Source organism: Miscanthus floridulus, unplaced genomic scaffold (assembly GCF_019320115.1).
Source record: "Miscanthus floridulus cultivar M001 unplaced genomic scaffold, ASM1932011v1 os_1376_2, whole genome shotgun sequence".
In the NCBI taxonomy this organism is placed as follows: Eukaryota; Viridiplantae; Streptophyta; class Magnoliopsida; order Poales; family Poaceae; genus Miscanthus; species Miscanthus floridulus.
The window spans coordinates 1-17,288 of NW_027097680.1; the positions used below are offsets into that span (position 1 = coordinate 1).

Sequence of the window (17,288 nt, forward strand, 5' to 3'; positions counted from 1 at the left end):
GTCCCCAAGACATCGTCGGGTGGTCATCGGATCTAGATGGACGGCAAGGATCCGTCGGGCCGGCTCCAGGCCTAGGCGAGGAAGAAACTTTCTTGGCTCAGGCCTAGGTTGCGGCCTAGGCGCGGGGAGCACGGCTGGGCCGCGGGCCAAAATCACCACGGGGCCGCTGAACAATATGAGAAAGTTTAGTCTAATCTATTTTTAGAAGCACATTTGAATGATTTTTAGTTAAATTTGAAGGATTAAATCTCTGTCAAAATTTGAACCAAAATAGATGAGTACAGAAAAATGCTTCTGAAAAGTGGATAATTTCATTTTACATGTTTCCGCTGCTAAGTTAATTTCATCCCCTAATAAATTGAAACCAATGGGAAAATTTAATTAGAGGAGTAGTCATATTTGGTTTAAGTTAAATTATGGATTGTTATTTTCTGACCGATGTTGGTGATAAAATTTTATAAGTGTATTTATGAGTGTTTCCATGCATAATTCCATTCCTGCCAACGGTGTTATAGACTTAATGTAGAAAAATGTTGTATTATGATTTACTGTTTTCTAAACCAAAGTGATGATAGCAATATTATAAATGTCTTATTTATGATTTATGCATTAATTATATTTTGCCCAACGGTGCGTGTAAATTATGTAGAAGAATGATGTATGTTTTAATTTGCCAACGTTAAATTAGCCATGCAATTATTAGTCAAGTTTTCTCACTTTCTTGATGATGTTTTTAGGACTCAACCCATTGCATTTATCTCGAAATCTGCCTCTTGAAGGGGCAAAACTAAGCGTAGGCCGAGAGAAGTATGAGTTGACACTTGCGCTGGTCCGAGAATAACCTAGCAACGTACTCTCTGTGTCTATGGGCCAGTGGACCTGATGAGGACAGAGAATGAAACTGATGCTGATTTCACTACTGGCAGTGAGATCCTGCAGAAGTGAGAATGAAATACGATCTTGATCGTAAGAAGTGGGACTTTTGAACCACAAATGCTGATGGTGGCTAAGTCCACTATTTCAGATGCCAATAAGGGGATCAATCCTAGATTGTGACAACCGCCATCGAGTATCTCAAGAAGTGGAGAGTCAGTTTACTGGCTCTTCAAAGCTATGCAAGCACCCTGATCAAGAAGTTATTCAACGAGAAATACTCTGGTGGAGGGATAAGATAGCACATATTAAAGATGAGCAACATGGATCCAAGCTCAAGCCAATGGATTTGGGGCTCAAATATGAGTTCATGATTCATTTGGTTTTTGCTCTTGCCCCAATGAGTATGAAACTTTTGTTATTAATTACAACATGCAACCCGATAATGGGACATTAAGAAGCTCATTGCCATGGTATGTCAAGAAGAGGAGAGGCTTAAAAGCTCACATGGTGACTCTGTTGGCCATGTGAAGGACTATAAAAAGAAGAACTTTAAACAAGAATGCCAAACTCAAGGGAAAGCCCCTCAGAATGATCACCATCAGAAGAACAACAATGTCCAAGTTGACAAGGGTCAATGCAAATGGTGCAAGAAGCATGGATATTATCAGAAGGACTGTCAGATTTTCTGAAGAGCCTTTTGAAGAGAGGTGAGGACATTATTACATTCAGAGATGAGTCTTGTATTTAAGTTATGCAAAATCTACTTGGTGGATTGACTTAGATGCAACTATTTATGTTGCAAATCATTACATGGATTCCATACGAAGGAGGACCCTACAAAGAGGAGAAAGAAGAATTAAAGTAGCAAATGGAGTTGAAGCTGAAGTTGAAGCCATTGGAGGATCTCTCTCTAGAATTAGATGATGGTTTTATACTTTAGCTTTCAAAATGTCCTTATGTACCCTCTTTGTGTAAAATTTGATAAGTGTTTCACGTCTAAATGATGATGGAATATGATTGCCATTTTGGTAATGGCAAATGTTAGATGTGTTTAATAATAGTGTCGGGTTCATAAACTCAGGGTCCCTCATGGACTGGATTCCCCACAAAAGCTCGGCCCAAGCGACAACACGCAAACTAATGGGCTGGCCCAAATACCTAAGCGATGGCTAGAGGAAGTGATCCATCTCTGACCGAAAGGTCAGGCCGAGGAGGAACAGTGCCCGTTTTCTGACTCTAGCCCACTTCTCCGACTGGAGCGCTCGATTCGGCCGTCCCGCCCACCTCTGGACGGCCTCTTCGACCAAAAGGCCTAGCTAAAAGCACCGCTTCTGACTTTGACCCCGCACTCTCCGACCGGGGATACGCCCGGCCCCTGCTCACCACTCTTCTCTGACTGGCATGATCAGAGCCGACTGAGATCAACCGACCGGGGACGCCTGCTCGGTAGGGAGTAGGAGATGTGTGGAGAAAAGCGAGGCAATGCACACAAGTCCAACCACGGTACGAGGGACCATACCCTGCACAGAACAGTACTCTGCAACCGCCCTGAAACAAACAGTGTTGTAGGCGCCTACATTTCCCCTACAGTATTATGGGTGCCATTAAACTCCCATATAGTAAGGTTCCCCCCACATGCCTCTAGGCATCGATAGTGTTGTGGGCGCCGGGATTTACCGTACCGAGTGCACATGGTTATTATATTTACCGACGTGGACAACTTAAAATGCCCGCCGCGGTTAATAGCTATTAACCGTGGCAGACATTTTAAGTTGTCCCCTCGGTAAATATATTTTCTGTGGCGGGCAAAAGTGACCGTCACGGTAAATAAATAATGTCCACCTTGGTTAATCGTGGCCATTAACCGTGGCGCACAAAATAGGTGCCCACCTCGGTTAAGATTTGGAGGTGTCACGCAAAATCAATCCTATAGTAGTGTGTACCGACATCTGCCATACCCAAACAAGGACGATGGAACCTCCCATGTGCATCTGGCATCCAATAGTGTTGTGGGCGCCTACCATCATCCTGTACCCATCGACATGGGCAATAAGGCTTAGAAGCATTCGTACTCTCTCCCTCTCACTTGTAAGGCCATCCCCTTCATCTATAAAAGGGGATGCACTCTCTCCTAATAGACCCAGTTGATTCAAATCGATACAAGTTAATCTAGATCGATCAAGTTCACTAGCTCGCAACCATAGAACCGCCAGATTCGGACCTCAGGCACACGCTTGAACACTTAGCCCATAGCGGAGCTCCTGTCGCTCTCGGCCCTTCCGACTGGAGCCGACCGGACCTCTTATACACCCCATCTTTCTCCTTCTTGTTTGTAACCTCACTGCAGACTTCGAGCACCTGGGCTTAGGAATAAAGTCACCGACCGACTCAAACTGGACGTAGGGCATGTTGCCTGAACTAGTATAAACCCTGTGTCATTGAGTGCTAGGCCACCTCCGATCACAATGTTCGACAAAACTAAAAATATTTATGTGTTGGTCACTTTCTGCACCAACAGTTGGCGTCGTCCATGGGAAAGACGATGTACGTTTAATACTTTTTTGGTCATCGGATGGCCTACTTTTCCATCACCCTCACCGTGGCGGGCTAAGGCGATACGATTCGCTTTGGCTCGCTCAAACTTCCCGCTCCCCCACCAGTTGGGATGCGGGTTCCACTCATCTTTGAGCCATCCCAGGCCTTCCTCTTCGGAAGCCTAGACTTTGTCACCAACCAACTCGACATACTACACCTCCGTGAGGAGGCTCATGTCCTAGCACCCGTCGGAGGGGCGCCCTCCATCGACTCTGGGATGCACGACTTTGACTACGCGGCATCTACGCTTCATTCCGAGCAAACTCTCTGCTCAATCCCCACTGTGAGTAATGTACATGCTGTTATTTACTTACTATTCTCTATCTTCCGCCAATTAGCTGGAGGGATGTCATTGTCCCTGTCGCAGCCACCATATGGCTGGTTCCCCTATGGCCTCATGTCCCCCATGGATGTGTACGCCCGGGGGCTCCAAAGGATGCAGGCGTCGCCCCCTCTCATGTTTGAGTTCGTGGGGATGGTGAGCTACACTCTCACCTGTTTCCTTGACCTCATGGATGACGATGGCAAGAGTGACGGCTCCAGCATCAGCGACATGGCACCTAGCCACCGTCCATTCTAGGAGTGCACCATGGCAGACGCTCTGGGACACCCACCGATGGAAGCAGAGTCCTCATAGACTCACACCTCATCGGGCTCTCATGCGGAGACCCTCGAGCTCACATAAGAGCACGGCGAGGCACTACAACAATAGTGGCTACATCAGCCACCGACTGTGCTAGCGTGCTCGGCGCATCACACTACGCCCCGTGCACATAGACCAGCGAGCGGCACCTGGGGTCACGCCCGTCAGGTTCAGCGCAACACCATCGATAGGGGGACCAAAACCCTATAGTTCGCTCGGGCCAGTCAGAACATCGTCGATGTGACAATGCTTCTGCATGGCCTGTCCGAGCTGAACGACCCTCATGAATAGGTGATCCACTAGAACCTCTAGGCACTAGTGGAGACCACCGCCGTGCAACAAGCAGAGAGCTCCGTTTCACGATGCCAACTCGCGACCTCACTCCCCACCAGGGAATGGGGACGCAACAGATGGGTCGCTCCACCCGATCACCACAATGCCCGCTGAGCACGGCATAGGAGGCCACCTTGGCACCTCACCTTGACTTGATGACTGCTCCATACCAATCGCCTGTCTACACACAGCTTGGGCAGAACCGAGACCACGCAGCAACGACCGGAGTCCTAGCCCTGCTGGCCCGGGACTACGGACCTTTGTCCAAAACCTCCAGCGAGCGCCGCTCCCGCCATGCTCAAACGGAGGGAGGCAAAGGTAAGGCCAAGTGCTAGGATTAGGATGAGGGCCCCTCCACGCAGAAGAAAAATCGTGTTTATATATAAATTATCATTAATGAAAGAAAACATTATACATAGTAAATATATAAACATAGTTTTGGTTTGTGACAACCCATGACTCTCTGTACTTTACGGTGTTTGAAATTCACAGGCCCCACTTAATTTCTTTCCTTCAACTTAATGTGCAGGATCAACAGATAGACAAAACATATGCATAAATCAGGATAAATGCCTTCGAGAGGATATCTCAGTGTCCTCTCATACATCCAACACGAGACTGAACATGAGTGAGATTTAACTAATGATGCAGATAGAATTATTTTCATGTTAGCAAGCAATTATAGGCACTGCCAGTGTGAAGTCCTGATCTAGTATCTATTTCCTTGAGGTCAATATTTACCATTGTGCCAAAACATCAGGAGGCATTTCATATCCCCATTTGAAACGAAATGCTGCAGTTTGATTCCTTGCCTCATGAGCCAATGCTCGTCCCTCTCCTGTAATGATGATTGAAGAAAGAGCTATGATTATCAGCATTCTAAAAGAAGCATACAAATAAACATTACTATTGTGTCATGTTTTGATGTTACTATCTTTAGTGCTCCGCACGGCGGTACTGGTCAATAGTGATTCGAGTTAGTTCAAATTTCAACAGTAAATTCTAAACAATTTCAGATGTTAAATTTAATGGCAATGGCCTGGTGTTCAACAAGCTACCAAACCAATGGTCTGATGCAATGGTGATTGGAAACAGAAGTAATAAATTGGCAGAGCCACCTGCAAGCAATGTCAAGCTAGCAATCATGCATTCGATGCTCATGAACATAAGGCGGAAATGGCTCACATCAATCAGGAAAACCAAACAGATCATTAGAATTTCGACCAACTTCGACGAAGTGATGCATTAATGCATTATTATATGTGTGCGCTGATGACAGTCGAATTGATCCTTTGCAGTGTATAACCAAAGGTTTCAGATTATCAAATCCAATATGATTACAGTATGTTGGTGTGTCAACCAACCAAATGCAAGTCTACAGAGCTCAAAGCTCAATTACAAAAGTTCGTAGGTGGATTTTGAAGATACACCATACAGTTTCAATTTTCAAACGCCCTCATCAGACACGCAATAAATAAAGCAACGCTGCGCCACGGCGCATGGTGTATTACGCCATTACCCCGTAACTCCCGAGCGACATCACCCACAAAACCGGAACAAGTTGGAACCGCATTAGCATTAAAGCAATTGGAGAATGGATCAGACACAGCGCATACGTTCCGCTAAGAGTTCGGGCAGAAATAACAAGAGAAGCAAGCGCTGGTGAGGTCACCTACGATCCCCGTGGCAAGCAACCCCAGCCGCTCGGTGATCGGGAACAGGCGCGAAACGCTGGTCATGTCCAGCAACTTGTCCTAGAATAGAAGCAAGCAAGCAGAAGAGCATCATGATCGATTAATCAAGCGAACGCGAGAGACTAAACTTGGACCGATCCCCGCCGCGGGCGCGCGGGGCCAGGGGCACTCACCTTGGGCTCGCTCGCCCTCCGCTGGCCGACGACGCAGACGGAGTCGGCCCCGCGCACGCCGACGGAGGTGACGCCCGCCAGCCTCGTGGCGTTCCAAGCGTACTCTGCGAAGGAGACGCGGAAGAGGAGTGAAGGACCATCAGATACCGGAGCCGGCGGGCGGCGCGGAGCTTCGGGTTTCGGGGTTTTCCGTGCGCGCGCACAGCGCACTCACCGACTTGGTAGAGGCGGCCGTTGGCGGAGAAGACGGTGACGCGGCGGTCTTCGGAGACGGCGCCGGACGCTCCGGCGCCGCGGTGTCTACTCCCGCCGCTGGACACCTCACCCACCTGCATCGGTCTCGGCGTGGGTTTGGGTTTGGGAGGAGGTGCTCGGGCGGCCGTGCTGAGAATGAGATGAGTTGGGGACGCGACGACGGGGGGTTTTGGTCGGGGGCGAAAGTAAAGTGGAGTGCTTCTAGGCTTCAGCTCTAGGTCGCGCGGCAGCCCAGGTTATGTTGTGTGTGGCATGCGGCCTATCTTCGGTGAGCGGCCCATCACGGCCTGATGGCTTGGGCGTTACGTTGCTGGAATGCTGGGCCATATTGCAGTTGAAAGGGCCCCAAGACCTAAAAATAAAGGAAAAAGTCCATTTAATCCCCCACTCTCCTCATCTACAAAAATTATTCTTTTAACCCCTTAACTTTTAAAGCACCTAAGTGGTTTTGAAGAATGTTTTAATGACGCGATGCCATGTTAGACGGGTAAATTGAACTAAGTGAAAGTTCAAGGAGGTAAATCAGACAAAAAATATTTTTATAAAAAATAACAAAAAACATAAAAATGAATTTTCAAAATTTGTTTAAATATTTTTACATGAAAAAATCATGCAATTAAGAATTCTAAAATCTGGTTTAATCTTAGAAAATTGTTTTAGCTTGGAAAATTATGAAACCAATTTTAGATTTTTTTTTGTAAAAACATGCTCTATCTAATGGTACCAAGCTTAACATTGTTTGAATCTTCATGGACTCATTTTGGTTCTTATTTGCTAGTAGAAGTTCTCGTTGTCTATTATAACTAGGTGAAATCCCCGCGCGTTGTCGCGGGAATATAAAGGTAATTTTAATTGAGTTAAGAGGAATAGGATGTAGAAGAATCAGACATGATTTACATACAATGGCTTGTAAATTTTCTGCAATAAATTGTGGGCAGGGGTGTAATTGAAGAAAAAAAATCTATATGAACTTCAATTGAATGCTGGACCGTGGGCATATATTCGTATCATGATTACTAATTGATTTAAATATGTTTACAAAAAAAATGATACATTAAAGGAGTTGCGTCAGTAGTCCAACGTGAATGAACTAAAGAAAAGGCAACATGCTAATCTTTGATCTTTAACTTCATAAAAGAAAACACGGATCGCTAACCTGCAGAGGAGAAAGTACTAATGTGGATCGCTAACTTCATAAAAGGCATATACCTGTGGATCGCTAACCTCGTAAAAGAATATTAAAAGTTAATGTACATAAAAAAAAACTCTGAGTATGCAGGAAGAACAGATTGGGTATGAGAAAGTACTACTACCTGCTGATGATCCATGGTAGCTTCGGTGCTTGTCTTTCTCAGACTTTTTGGAGGAAGAGGAACTGCCACGTTCTTAGACCTTGTTGACCAACAGCCAGTGGAGAAGCGCTGACTTAAAATCAGTAGCAGAGAGTCTATGCTCCATGGATGCTTCGACTATAATATTTTGTGTCAAACGAACAGGCTCGAAGAGTTGTCAGTTTGGATCAAGGGTTCGTACTTGCCTCCTTGGGTTTATATACATGATCAGTTAGATTGTTTACTGCTGGTTAGTTTAATATAAGAAAAAAATATATTATTCTAACTTATAATTCAATATAGAAAAACAAACCGGTTGTCAGTTGGGAGGTGAGCAGTGATGGCAGGGGAAGAGGCAGGGGCTAGAGATGACCAAACAGCGCGCTTGCAACATTGATTGGATAGGACTTTGTCTGTTCGTTTCGTGTTCCCAGAAAGTCACGAAGGAAGTTAAATTGCTACATGGAGGAGGGACTCGGTGGAGATGAATGCGTGGAAGTGGATGACGTGGCTTAAGAAGATATTAGAGAGATAAGCTAGTGGGATTTAGTTTTATAAGAGTTTAGGATTAGTCGACATTAATTGTTCAGACTACATAGAAGCACCAGCGAAGCGTCATCGAGACTTTAGTGGTTGGCTGGCTCTTGGTCTCCTGTCCTGAATAAATTTTCAAAGTTGTTGTGTTATCCTGCGTGGCTACCTGCCCTAGATAATAATCATTATGAATGTTTGGCACCATTCATAATTTAGCCCCCTGCTTAGCTCATAACGATCTTTAAGCTTTGTAAAATGATCCAAAATTTGGTTAACTCCCACATATATGTATTAAATTATTCCAATTCAAAAAAAAATTAATGTGGCTAAAGTGCTTGTCGGGTACCATAAAAAGGGGTCCCCTAAACAAGAACCGAAAAAATCGCTTAGACCTTATAAATATCGAAGCCAGGAGACAACCACCGGCGAACCCCACCTTATCCAAGGCCCGGCTAGACCACCCGGCCCACCTCGAACAAAATCCAGGCTCACCCGAAGCGGGCTCGACCCAGAATGAAACCACGAGGCCTCGGACGAGGTACCGATTCTCCGACTCGCCCGAGGCCCCGCGCCACAAAGCCTCGGACGAGGTACCGGTTCTCTGCCTCGTTCGAGGCCCCGCGCCACAAGGCCTCGGACGAGGTACCGATTCTCCGCCTCGCCTGAGGCCCCGCGCCACAAGACCTCGGACGAGGTACCGATTCTCCGATTCGCCCGAGGCCCCGCGTCACGAGGCCTCGAACGAGCACTCAGTTACCGACTCGCTCGAGGCCGGCTCGGCATCAACCCCGTCACCGCCGCCTTGACCGACTTCTCTGACAGGACGTCACGTCCAACCAACGCGTCCAACCACTCCCGCGATGTCAGCCGAACGGCGGCACGGTACAGCGGAGTGGCCGACGAGACGGGAGTCACATCGACGCCATGCCGTCCGGGATAGGACGGGGCAGGGGTTACCGGCCGCTGTGCTCGGCACTGTGCCCACGGCTGATACCCGTGCTGCACTGTGCTGCCTAACCCCTGCTCCAAGGACAGCGCGGCGTGAAAAGTCAAGTCCGGGTCCCTGTAGCCTCGGAATCAGCGTACAAGACCAACTGCTCCCTCCGAGTCTCGGCTATCCGCTTCCGGGCTCCTGTAGCCTCAGGACTCGCGCCCGCCGAACCCCCCACAATGGTTCAGCCTCTGCACCGACTGGGCCTCAGCTCTCCATGTTGTCAGCACTCTGGGACCGGCACATCGTCCACAGTACGCACCATGCCCTGCGTCAAGCCGCAGGAGCTCCCACGTCGCACAGGATCAGGCGTGACTGGCACGTCACTTCCGTGCACCGAGGACAAGGCCGCTCTACCGACCATGTCGCCACAGTGATGAGCTACAGGGCTCGGACATACCGCCTCTACTCACAAAATGCCACGTAACAAATCCATGTACCGCCCCTATGCCTCCCTTCAACTATAAAAGAGAGTGACCAGGGCCGCTTCTAGGCAGGAGACTCACACGTGCAAGCAACGCACAACGCTCTGTGACACACACGCTTCCTCACTATAAGAGATCAACATCTCAAGCAACCCACGCCACTCTACACAGAGACCTGGGACTAGCTCCCTCTCTCGCTCAGCTTGTAAGCCCCTACTACAAGCACCTCGGTGCAAGGAATACAAGATCGCTCTCATAGACTGGACGTAGGGCACATATTGCCTGAACCAGTATAAACCTTGTGTCTCTTTGCATCACCATCCAGGATTAGGGGCACGCAATACACTTTCACTAGTCGGTTGAGGACTCGTCGGACCCAAAACACCGATAGTGCTACGCAAATGTTATTCAGCAGGTGCTCTAGTCCGAGCTTCATCTGTTTTTAATATAATTGGTAGGAGATCGGTAGCTCTCCTGCCTGATTTGTTTCAAAAAATATATATAGTATATATAAAAAAGAAAAAAAACAAAGTAAACTAACAAGTCACCTAGCTAGCTAAAAGGTGCTGGAATTTCCCATAAGAATACATAGCTACTCCACTAGATAACATTAATTTAGCAAAGTAGTAGGCATCAAGACCTTGGTAGAACAATGATCCCCAATGTAGGGTCCAGGATTTCACAAAGATGTAGTCCCTCGTCCCATGTCATAAACATGGAGCGCATCGTCATCGGGCATGCAGTAATAGATACAGTCACCTTTCAAGCCGAAACCGGCTTCATCTGGATCCAAGGATGCTCCAAACTGGGGATGAACAAGCAGGAACGCCTTGCCGTCGAGCATCCCTACTTTCGCCTAGGCCCGTGTTGACAAATCAAGCTTTGAAACCTCGACGCTGACGATGGAACGATTGTCGAGCGAGTGGTCTGAATAGCAGAAGCGAACGTAGAACAGGCACCCCTGTGATTCTACCCACGCATATTTGTAAGTGCCGTTATGTGGCGGTCAGGGCCAACTGTCCCTGTCCACGGCCTCCATGGGGATCACGGTTGAAAGCATCTAGGCCCCTAGTTGGATTTTGGTGATTAATGTCAATACAAGATTACTATGACTAACGTGTGTTTTGCAGAGACAATTAAGTTAGGTCATGGTAATAGAGATCGATTGGGCAATCGAGGTTGTCATGCCCCTACGATGGAAATCGTTTCGGTTTTCAAAGGATGGACGACAAGGTTAAGGATAACTAGTTCTAAGTGTCGTTGAAGTTGGAGAGACACTTAGAGTAGTTTAGGACTTTGTTTTTTCCTTTGGCCGTACTATGAAGGGGGGTATGAACGGGTAGCTTGACCTAGTTGAGTCTAGTGAGTTAGGTGTGGTGCATACTTGTTAAAACTAGCTCTAGGTAGCTCCTATGAATGCCTAAGATCCTTTGGAGCAAACTTCATTCACATATGTTCGGAAGTTGGAAGTGAATGGAGGGTCAAATACTGACCAGACGCTGGCTCCGGTGCGACCGGACGCTGGCCGCAGGGTCCGGTCAGTTCATTTGACTGAGAAGATCAAGTCTGGTGTGACCGAACGCTGGGAGGTCATGTGACCGGACGCTGAGGGCCAGCGTCCGGTCGACTCCAGTAAGGATCCAGACTTGGAAAAGAGTGACCGGACGCGTCCGGTCAGTGTGACCGGACCCTGTGTATCCAGCGTCCGGTCGTTTACAGTAAGCATCCAAGAGCGACCGGACGCGTCCGGTCAGTACTGACCGGACCCTGACAGCATCCGGTCATCACTTGAAAACTGTTTCGCGGGTTGAACTGACCGGAGCGTCCGGTCATCACGACCGGAGCGTCCGGTCATCCCGCAAAAGCTCATAACGGTTCATTTTTCAGGCTGGCTTATAAATAGAAGCTCCACTCGTGAGTGGAGTATCTTTTGCTCATTCCAACAGCTGAGAAACACGTTTGTGAGTGCCAAGAAGAGCAAGGTCCTAGTGAGGTGTTTGTGATTCGAGAATCCAAGAGAGTAGCCTCACTAGCAAATCAAGAGTAGCAAAGTGTGCATCCATTTTCTCATTAGGCTTCGCGTGGTCAAGTGAGAGTTCGTGCTTGTTACTCTTGGTGATCGCCATCACCTAGACGGCTTGGTGATGATTGGGAGTTTGGTGTTCACCCGGCGGAGCTAGTGGGTGACCCAACTCAAGTTGTGAGCGGTTTTGGGTGATTCGCCGCGACGGAGTGTCGAAGAATCAACCCGTAGAGAGCACTTGATCCTTGCGCGGATCAAGGGGGAGCTACACCCTTGCGCGGGTGCTCCAACGAGGACTAGTGGGGAGTGGCGACTCTCCGATACCTCGGCAAAACATCGCCGCGTTCCTCCCTCTCTCTCTATTTACTTTGAGCACTTACTTTGAGCGTTTACTTTGAGCAATTCAATACTTGTTTTCATTTCCATAAGAATTGCTTGCTAGAGTAAGTTTGGAACTTAGGTTGAGAGGTTGTTGTGCATTAGTTTGACATAAACACTTTTCTAGGCACAAGGGGTTAATTGGGCTATCCGTAGGATTTGATTATTGCAAGAAAATTTAGAATTAGCCCAATTCACCCCCCCTCTTGGGCATCTTGATCCTTTCAATTGGTATCAGAGCCTCGTGCTCACGTTTTTAAGCTTAATCGCTTAGAGCAAGATGTCTCACGGGGATGGTCCTCCTCCTATCTTTGAGGGAGATGATTTTCCATATTGGAAAATCCGCATGGAGGCTTACTTAGAAGCTCTAGATGTTGGAATTCTTAGAGCCGCCTCTCAAGGGTTCCCCGCACCTAGGAATGCCGCACAACTTCAAGGCGATGAAGTAAATTATGAAAAATGGAATGCAAAGGCTCGCAACACCATCTTTAGAGGCCTTTGCAAAGATGTGTTCAATCGTGTAAGGAACCACAAAGACGCCCATGCACTATGGTCGGATGTTTGTGCGCTCCATGAGGGAACCAAGAGTGAGCGTGAGGAACGCTATCATCTTGTGATTAAAAAGCTAAATTCTTTTGAGATGTTTCCCAAAGAAAGTGCTAATGAGATGTATTCTCGATTAAATGTTCTTGTAGAGAAAGTCAATGGGCTTGGACTTACTCAAATGTCACCTTCCGACATTGTGAGAAAAATCTTGAGTGTCCTCCCCATTGACAAATATGGGCACATTGTGACCGTGCTACATCAAGGTGATCTTTCCGCCGCTACATCGACACAAATCTTGGGAAAGATCAATGCTCATGAGATGTACATGCACATCACACCACAAGATGGCTCATCCTCTACAAAGAAGAAAGAGAAAGACTTAGCATTCAAAGCTAGCCAAGACAAGGGCAAAGCAAGACTTAAGTATGAGAGCTCAAGTGATGAAGATGATGAAGAAAGCCTTGCCCTCATGGTGAAAAAGACCACCAAGATGCTAAAAAGGCTAAACAAGAGTGGCATCAAATTTGATGGCAAAAAGAAGAAGTTCTTCACTAGCTCAAGAAGAAAGCCAATCTCCGAGATGGATTGCTACAATTGTGGCGAACTTGGTCATCTAGCTCATCAATGCACAAAGCCCAAGAAAGATAAGTTCAAGAACAAGGGCAAGAAAGATGATTCAAGTGATGAAGATGAAAAGAAGAAGAACAAGCCATACAAGAAGAGAGATGGCAAAAAGAGGGAGTTCTACAAGAAGAAGAAGAGTGGCAAGGCCTATATTGTCGGTGATTGGCTCACGGATATTGATTCATCAAGTGGATCATCCGATGATGATAGTGATGATGAAAAGGTGGCCGCCATTGCTATTGATCTTGCATCTTCACCACCACCATCGCCATCATCCTCTACACACCTATGCCTTATAGCCAAAGGTGAACGCAAGGTAACTAAGAGTGATGATAGTAGTGATGATGAACATGCTAGTGATGATAGTGATAGCGATGATGATGGCTCACCTACTTATGATAATCTTGTCAAAATACTTAGAAAATATACTAAGATCATTAGAAAGAGTAGAGCTACAAATGAAAAGCTTGATGCTAAAAATGATTCACTCTTAGCTAAGTGTGATACATTAGAAAAGGCTAATGATGAGCTCAAGGAAACAAATGATTCTATATCATCCAAACTCAAGGAGCTCAAATCTTCTAAGAAAGAGCTTAAAGATAAAAATGATAAACTTGAGTGGGTACACAATGAGCTTATCACTAGTCACAATAAGCTAAAAGATGAATATGCAACTCTAAAGATCAATTATGATACCCTTATTATTGCACAAGAATTCTTACCAAATGAGCCACATGATGCTACTAACCATGTTGTTAAGATTGATATAGCTACCTCATGTGATGATTTAATTGATGAAAGCATTGAGCATGGATCTAGTAGCAAGGGCAAGCAAGTGGTTGAATGCAATGACTATAATGAGTATGTCAAGCTCAAGAGTAACAATGAGAAGCTCATGAAAGATCTTGAAGAGATGAAAAGTCACAACACCATTGTGCTAGAAACTCTTGATCATGACAAAGAGGTGATCCTTGAGAATGAGAAATTAAAAGAAGAAATCAAGAAACTCAAGGAAGAGAAGAACAATGATATTCTTAAGGAAGAGAACAAGAAGCTCAAGATGGAGAAAGAGCATCTCAAGGTGGGATTGAGCAAGTTTGCTAGAGGCAAGCATCTCCAAAGTGAGCTACTCAAGAATACCGTCATGAAGATGGATAGAAGTGGCATTGGATATATGGCAAGTGTAGAGAAGAAGAAGGCTCAAGCTCAACACCAACAATCAAAGCCAAAGCCAAAGCCAAAGAGATGTTTTGAATGTGGACAAGAAGGCCATTTTGCTCATGAGTGTCAAACTCCACCACCACAACCCTTGCCCAAGCATGCTAGACCCTTTGCTTTCAATGCTCACTACATGCTTAGAAAAGATTCGAGTGGAAAGATGAAAGTCATGTTCTTAGGTCCCCCCAACAAGAGTAGGCCTAAGAAAATTTGGGTGGCTAAGTCACTTGTTGAGAAGGTGAAGGGCCCTCAACAAGCTTGGATCCCTAAAGCTTGAATCTCTTGTGTGTAGGTGAACTACAAGACCGGTGGAAGTCATTGGGTTATTGATAGTGGTTGCACACAACATATGACCGGTGATCCTCGTATGTTCACCTCACTAGATGAAGAGGTAGATGGACAAGAGAAAATAACATTTGGAGATAATTCAAAGGGCAAGGTCAAAGGATTGGGCAAAGTGGCAATATCAAATAATCATTCCATCTCAAATGAGCTCTATGTTGCTTCATTGAGTTTCAACTTGCTATCCGTTGGTCAATTGTGTGATCTTGGCTTCTAATGCTTGTTCACCGAGAAGGAGGTGGTTGTATCTAAGGTAGATGACAATCAAGTGATATTCAATGGATTTAGATACAACAACTTATATCTAGTTGACTTCACCTCCGAAGATGCAAACTTGAAGACTTGTCTATTCACCAAAACAACACTTAGGTGGCTATGGCATAGAAGGCTTGCTCATGTTGGGATGAGCTCACTCAAGAAGCTTATGAAGAATGATTTGGTGAGAGGGTTGAAGGATGTGAAGTTTGAGAAGGACAAGCTTTGTAGTGCATGTCAAGCCGGCAAGCAAGTTGCAAACACTCATCCAACCAAAGCTTTCATGTCAACCACAAGAGTGCTAGAACTCCTACACATGGATTTATTCGGACCAACAACATACAAGAGTTTGGGAGGAAATCTCTATTGTCTTGTGATTGTGGATGACTATTCAAGATATACATGGGTATTCTTTCTTCATGATAAATCCGAAGTTGCATCTTCTTTCAAGAAGTTTGCCAAGAGAGCACAAAATGAATTTGAAGTAAAGCTCAAGAAGATAAGAAGTGACAATGGCAAAGAGTTTGACAACACAAACATAGAAGCTTATTGTGATGAAGTTGGAATCAAACATGAAGTCTCCGCAACCTATACTCCTCAACAAAATGGTGTAGTTGAGAGGAAGAACCGGACTTTGATCACTCTTGCAAGGACAATGCTAGATGAGTACAACACCCCCGAAGCTCTATGGGCGGAAGCAATCAACACCGCATGTTATGCATCCAACCGCCTATTTCTTCAAAAGTTCCTTGTCAAGACACCATATGAGTTGCTCAATGGGAAGAAGCCGGACGTCTCCTTCTTTAGGGTGTTTGGTTGCAAGTGCTACATCTACAAGAAGCGGCAACACCTAGGGAAGTTTCAAAGGCGTTGTGATATAGGTTTTCTTGTTGGTTACTCATCGAAGTCCAAAGTATATAGAGTATTTAATCATGCCACCGGCTTGGTTGAAGAAACATATGATGTGGAATTTGATGAATCTAACAGCTCCCAAGGAGCACATGAAAATCTTGATGATGTAGGTGATGAACCATTGAGGGAGGCTATGAAGAATATTCTGGTGGAAGACATCAAGCCAAAAGATGATGAAGATAATGTACAAGTCATTAACCAACCCTCTTCATCAAATGTACCACAAGATGGTGATAAAGTTGGGAGAGTAGAAAATGAAGATACTCACATCTCCCATGAGCAAATGGTGGTACAAGCACAAGATGTTGATGCTCCACAACCTCCTCCTCAAGTGGTCAATAGAAGAAATACACCTCTCCTACAAGATCATCCACAAGATCTCATCATAGGGAGTCCAACAAAGGGGGTGATGACTAGATCTCAAAAACTTACCTCATTTATTGCTCATCACTCTTTTGTCTCTTGCTATGAGCCTACCAAGGTAGAAGAAGCTCTAAAAGATCCGGATTGGATCAATGCCATGTATGAAGAGTTGAACAACTTCACTCGCAATGAAGTATGGAATCTTGAAGAGCGACCAAAAGGTGCAAGAGTGATTGGAACAAAGTGGGTGTTCCGTAACAAGCAAGATGATCAAGGTGTTGTTGTGAGGAACAAGGCAAGACTAGTGGCAAAGGGGTTCTCTCAAGTTGAAGGTTTGGACTTTGGAGAAACCTTTGCACCGGTTGCAAGATTAGAAGCCATCCGTATCCTTCTTGCATATGCATCACATCATGAAATGAAACTATATCAAATGGATATGAAAAGTGCATTCTTAAATGGCTTTATTAATGAACTAGTCTATGTTGATCAACCTTCCGGGTTTGAAGACCCTAGATATCCTAATCATGTTTATAGGTTGTCCAAGGCACTATATGGGCTTAAGCAAGCCCCAAGAGCTTGGTATGAGCGCCTTCGGGATTTCCTTATTGAGAAGGGCTTCACCATTGGGAAGGTCGACACCACACTATTCATCAAGAAGCTTGATGGGCATATCTTCATTTGTCAAGTATATGTTGATGATATTATCTTTGGATCATCAAATGAAGACTCATGCAAAGAATTTGGTGAATTGATGTCTAAGGAGTTCGAGATGTCAAT

General features: G+C 45.8%; 1 protein-coding gene across 1 annotated transcript; it reads right to left on the reverse strand.

Moving 5' to 3' along the window:
- Nucleotides 1-5,188: 5,188 nt before the first annotated feature.
- LOC136533971 (proteasome subunit alpha type-6-like) lies at nt 5,189-6,842 on the reverse strand (the record flags this gene model as incomplete). The annotated part of the gene is made up of 4 exons (XM_066526482.1): nt 6,529-6,842; nt 6,315-6,418; nt 6,120-6,201; nt 5,189-5,285 (listed from the first exon to the last, which is right to left on the reverse strand). Coding segments are annotated over exons 1-4 (404 nt in total), but the record flags the coding sequence as incomplete, so codon positions are not given.
- Between the last annotated feature and the right edge of the window lie 10,446 nt (nt 6,843-17,288).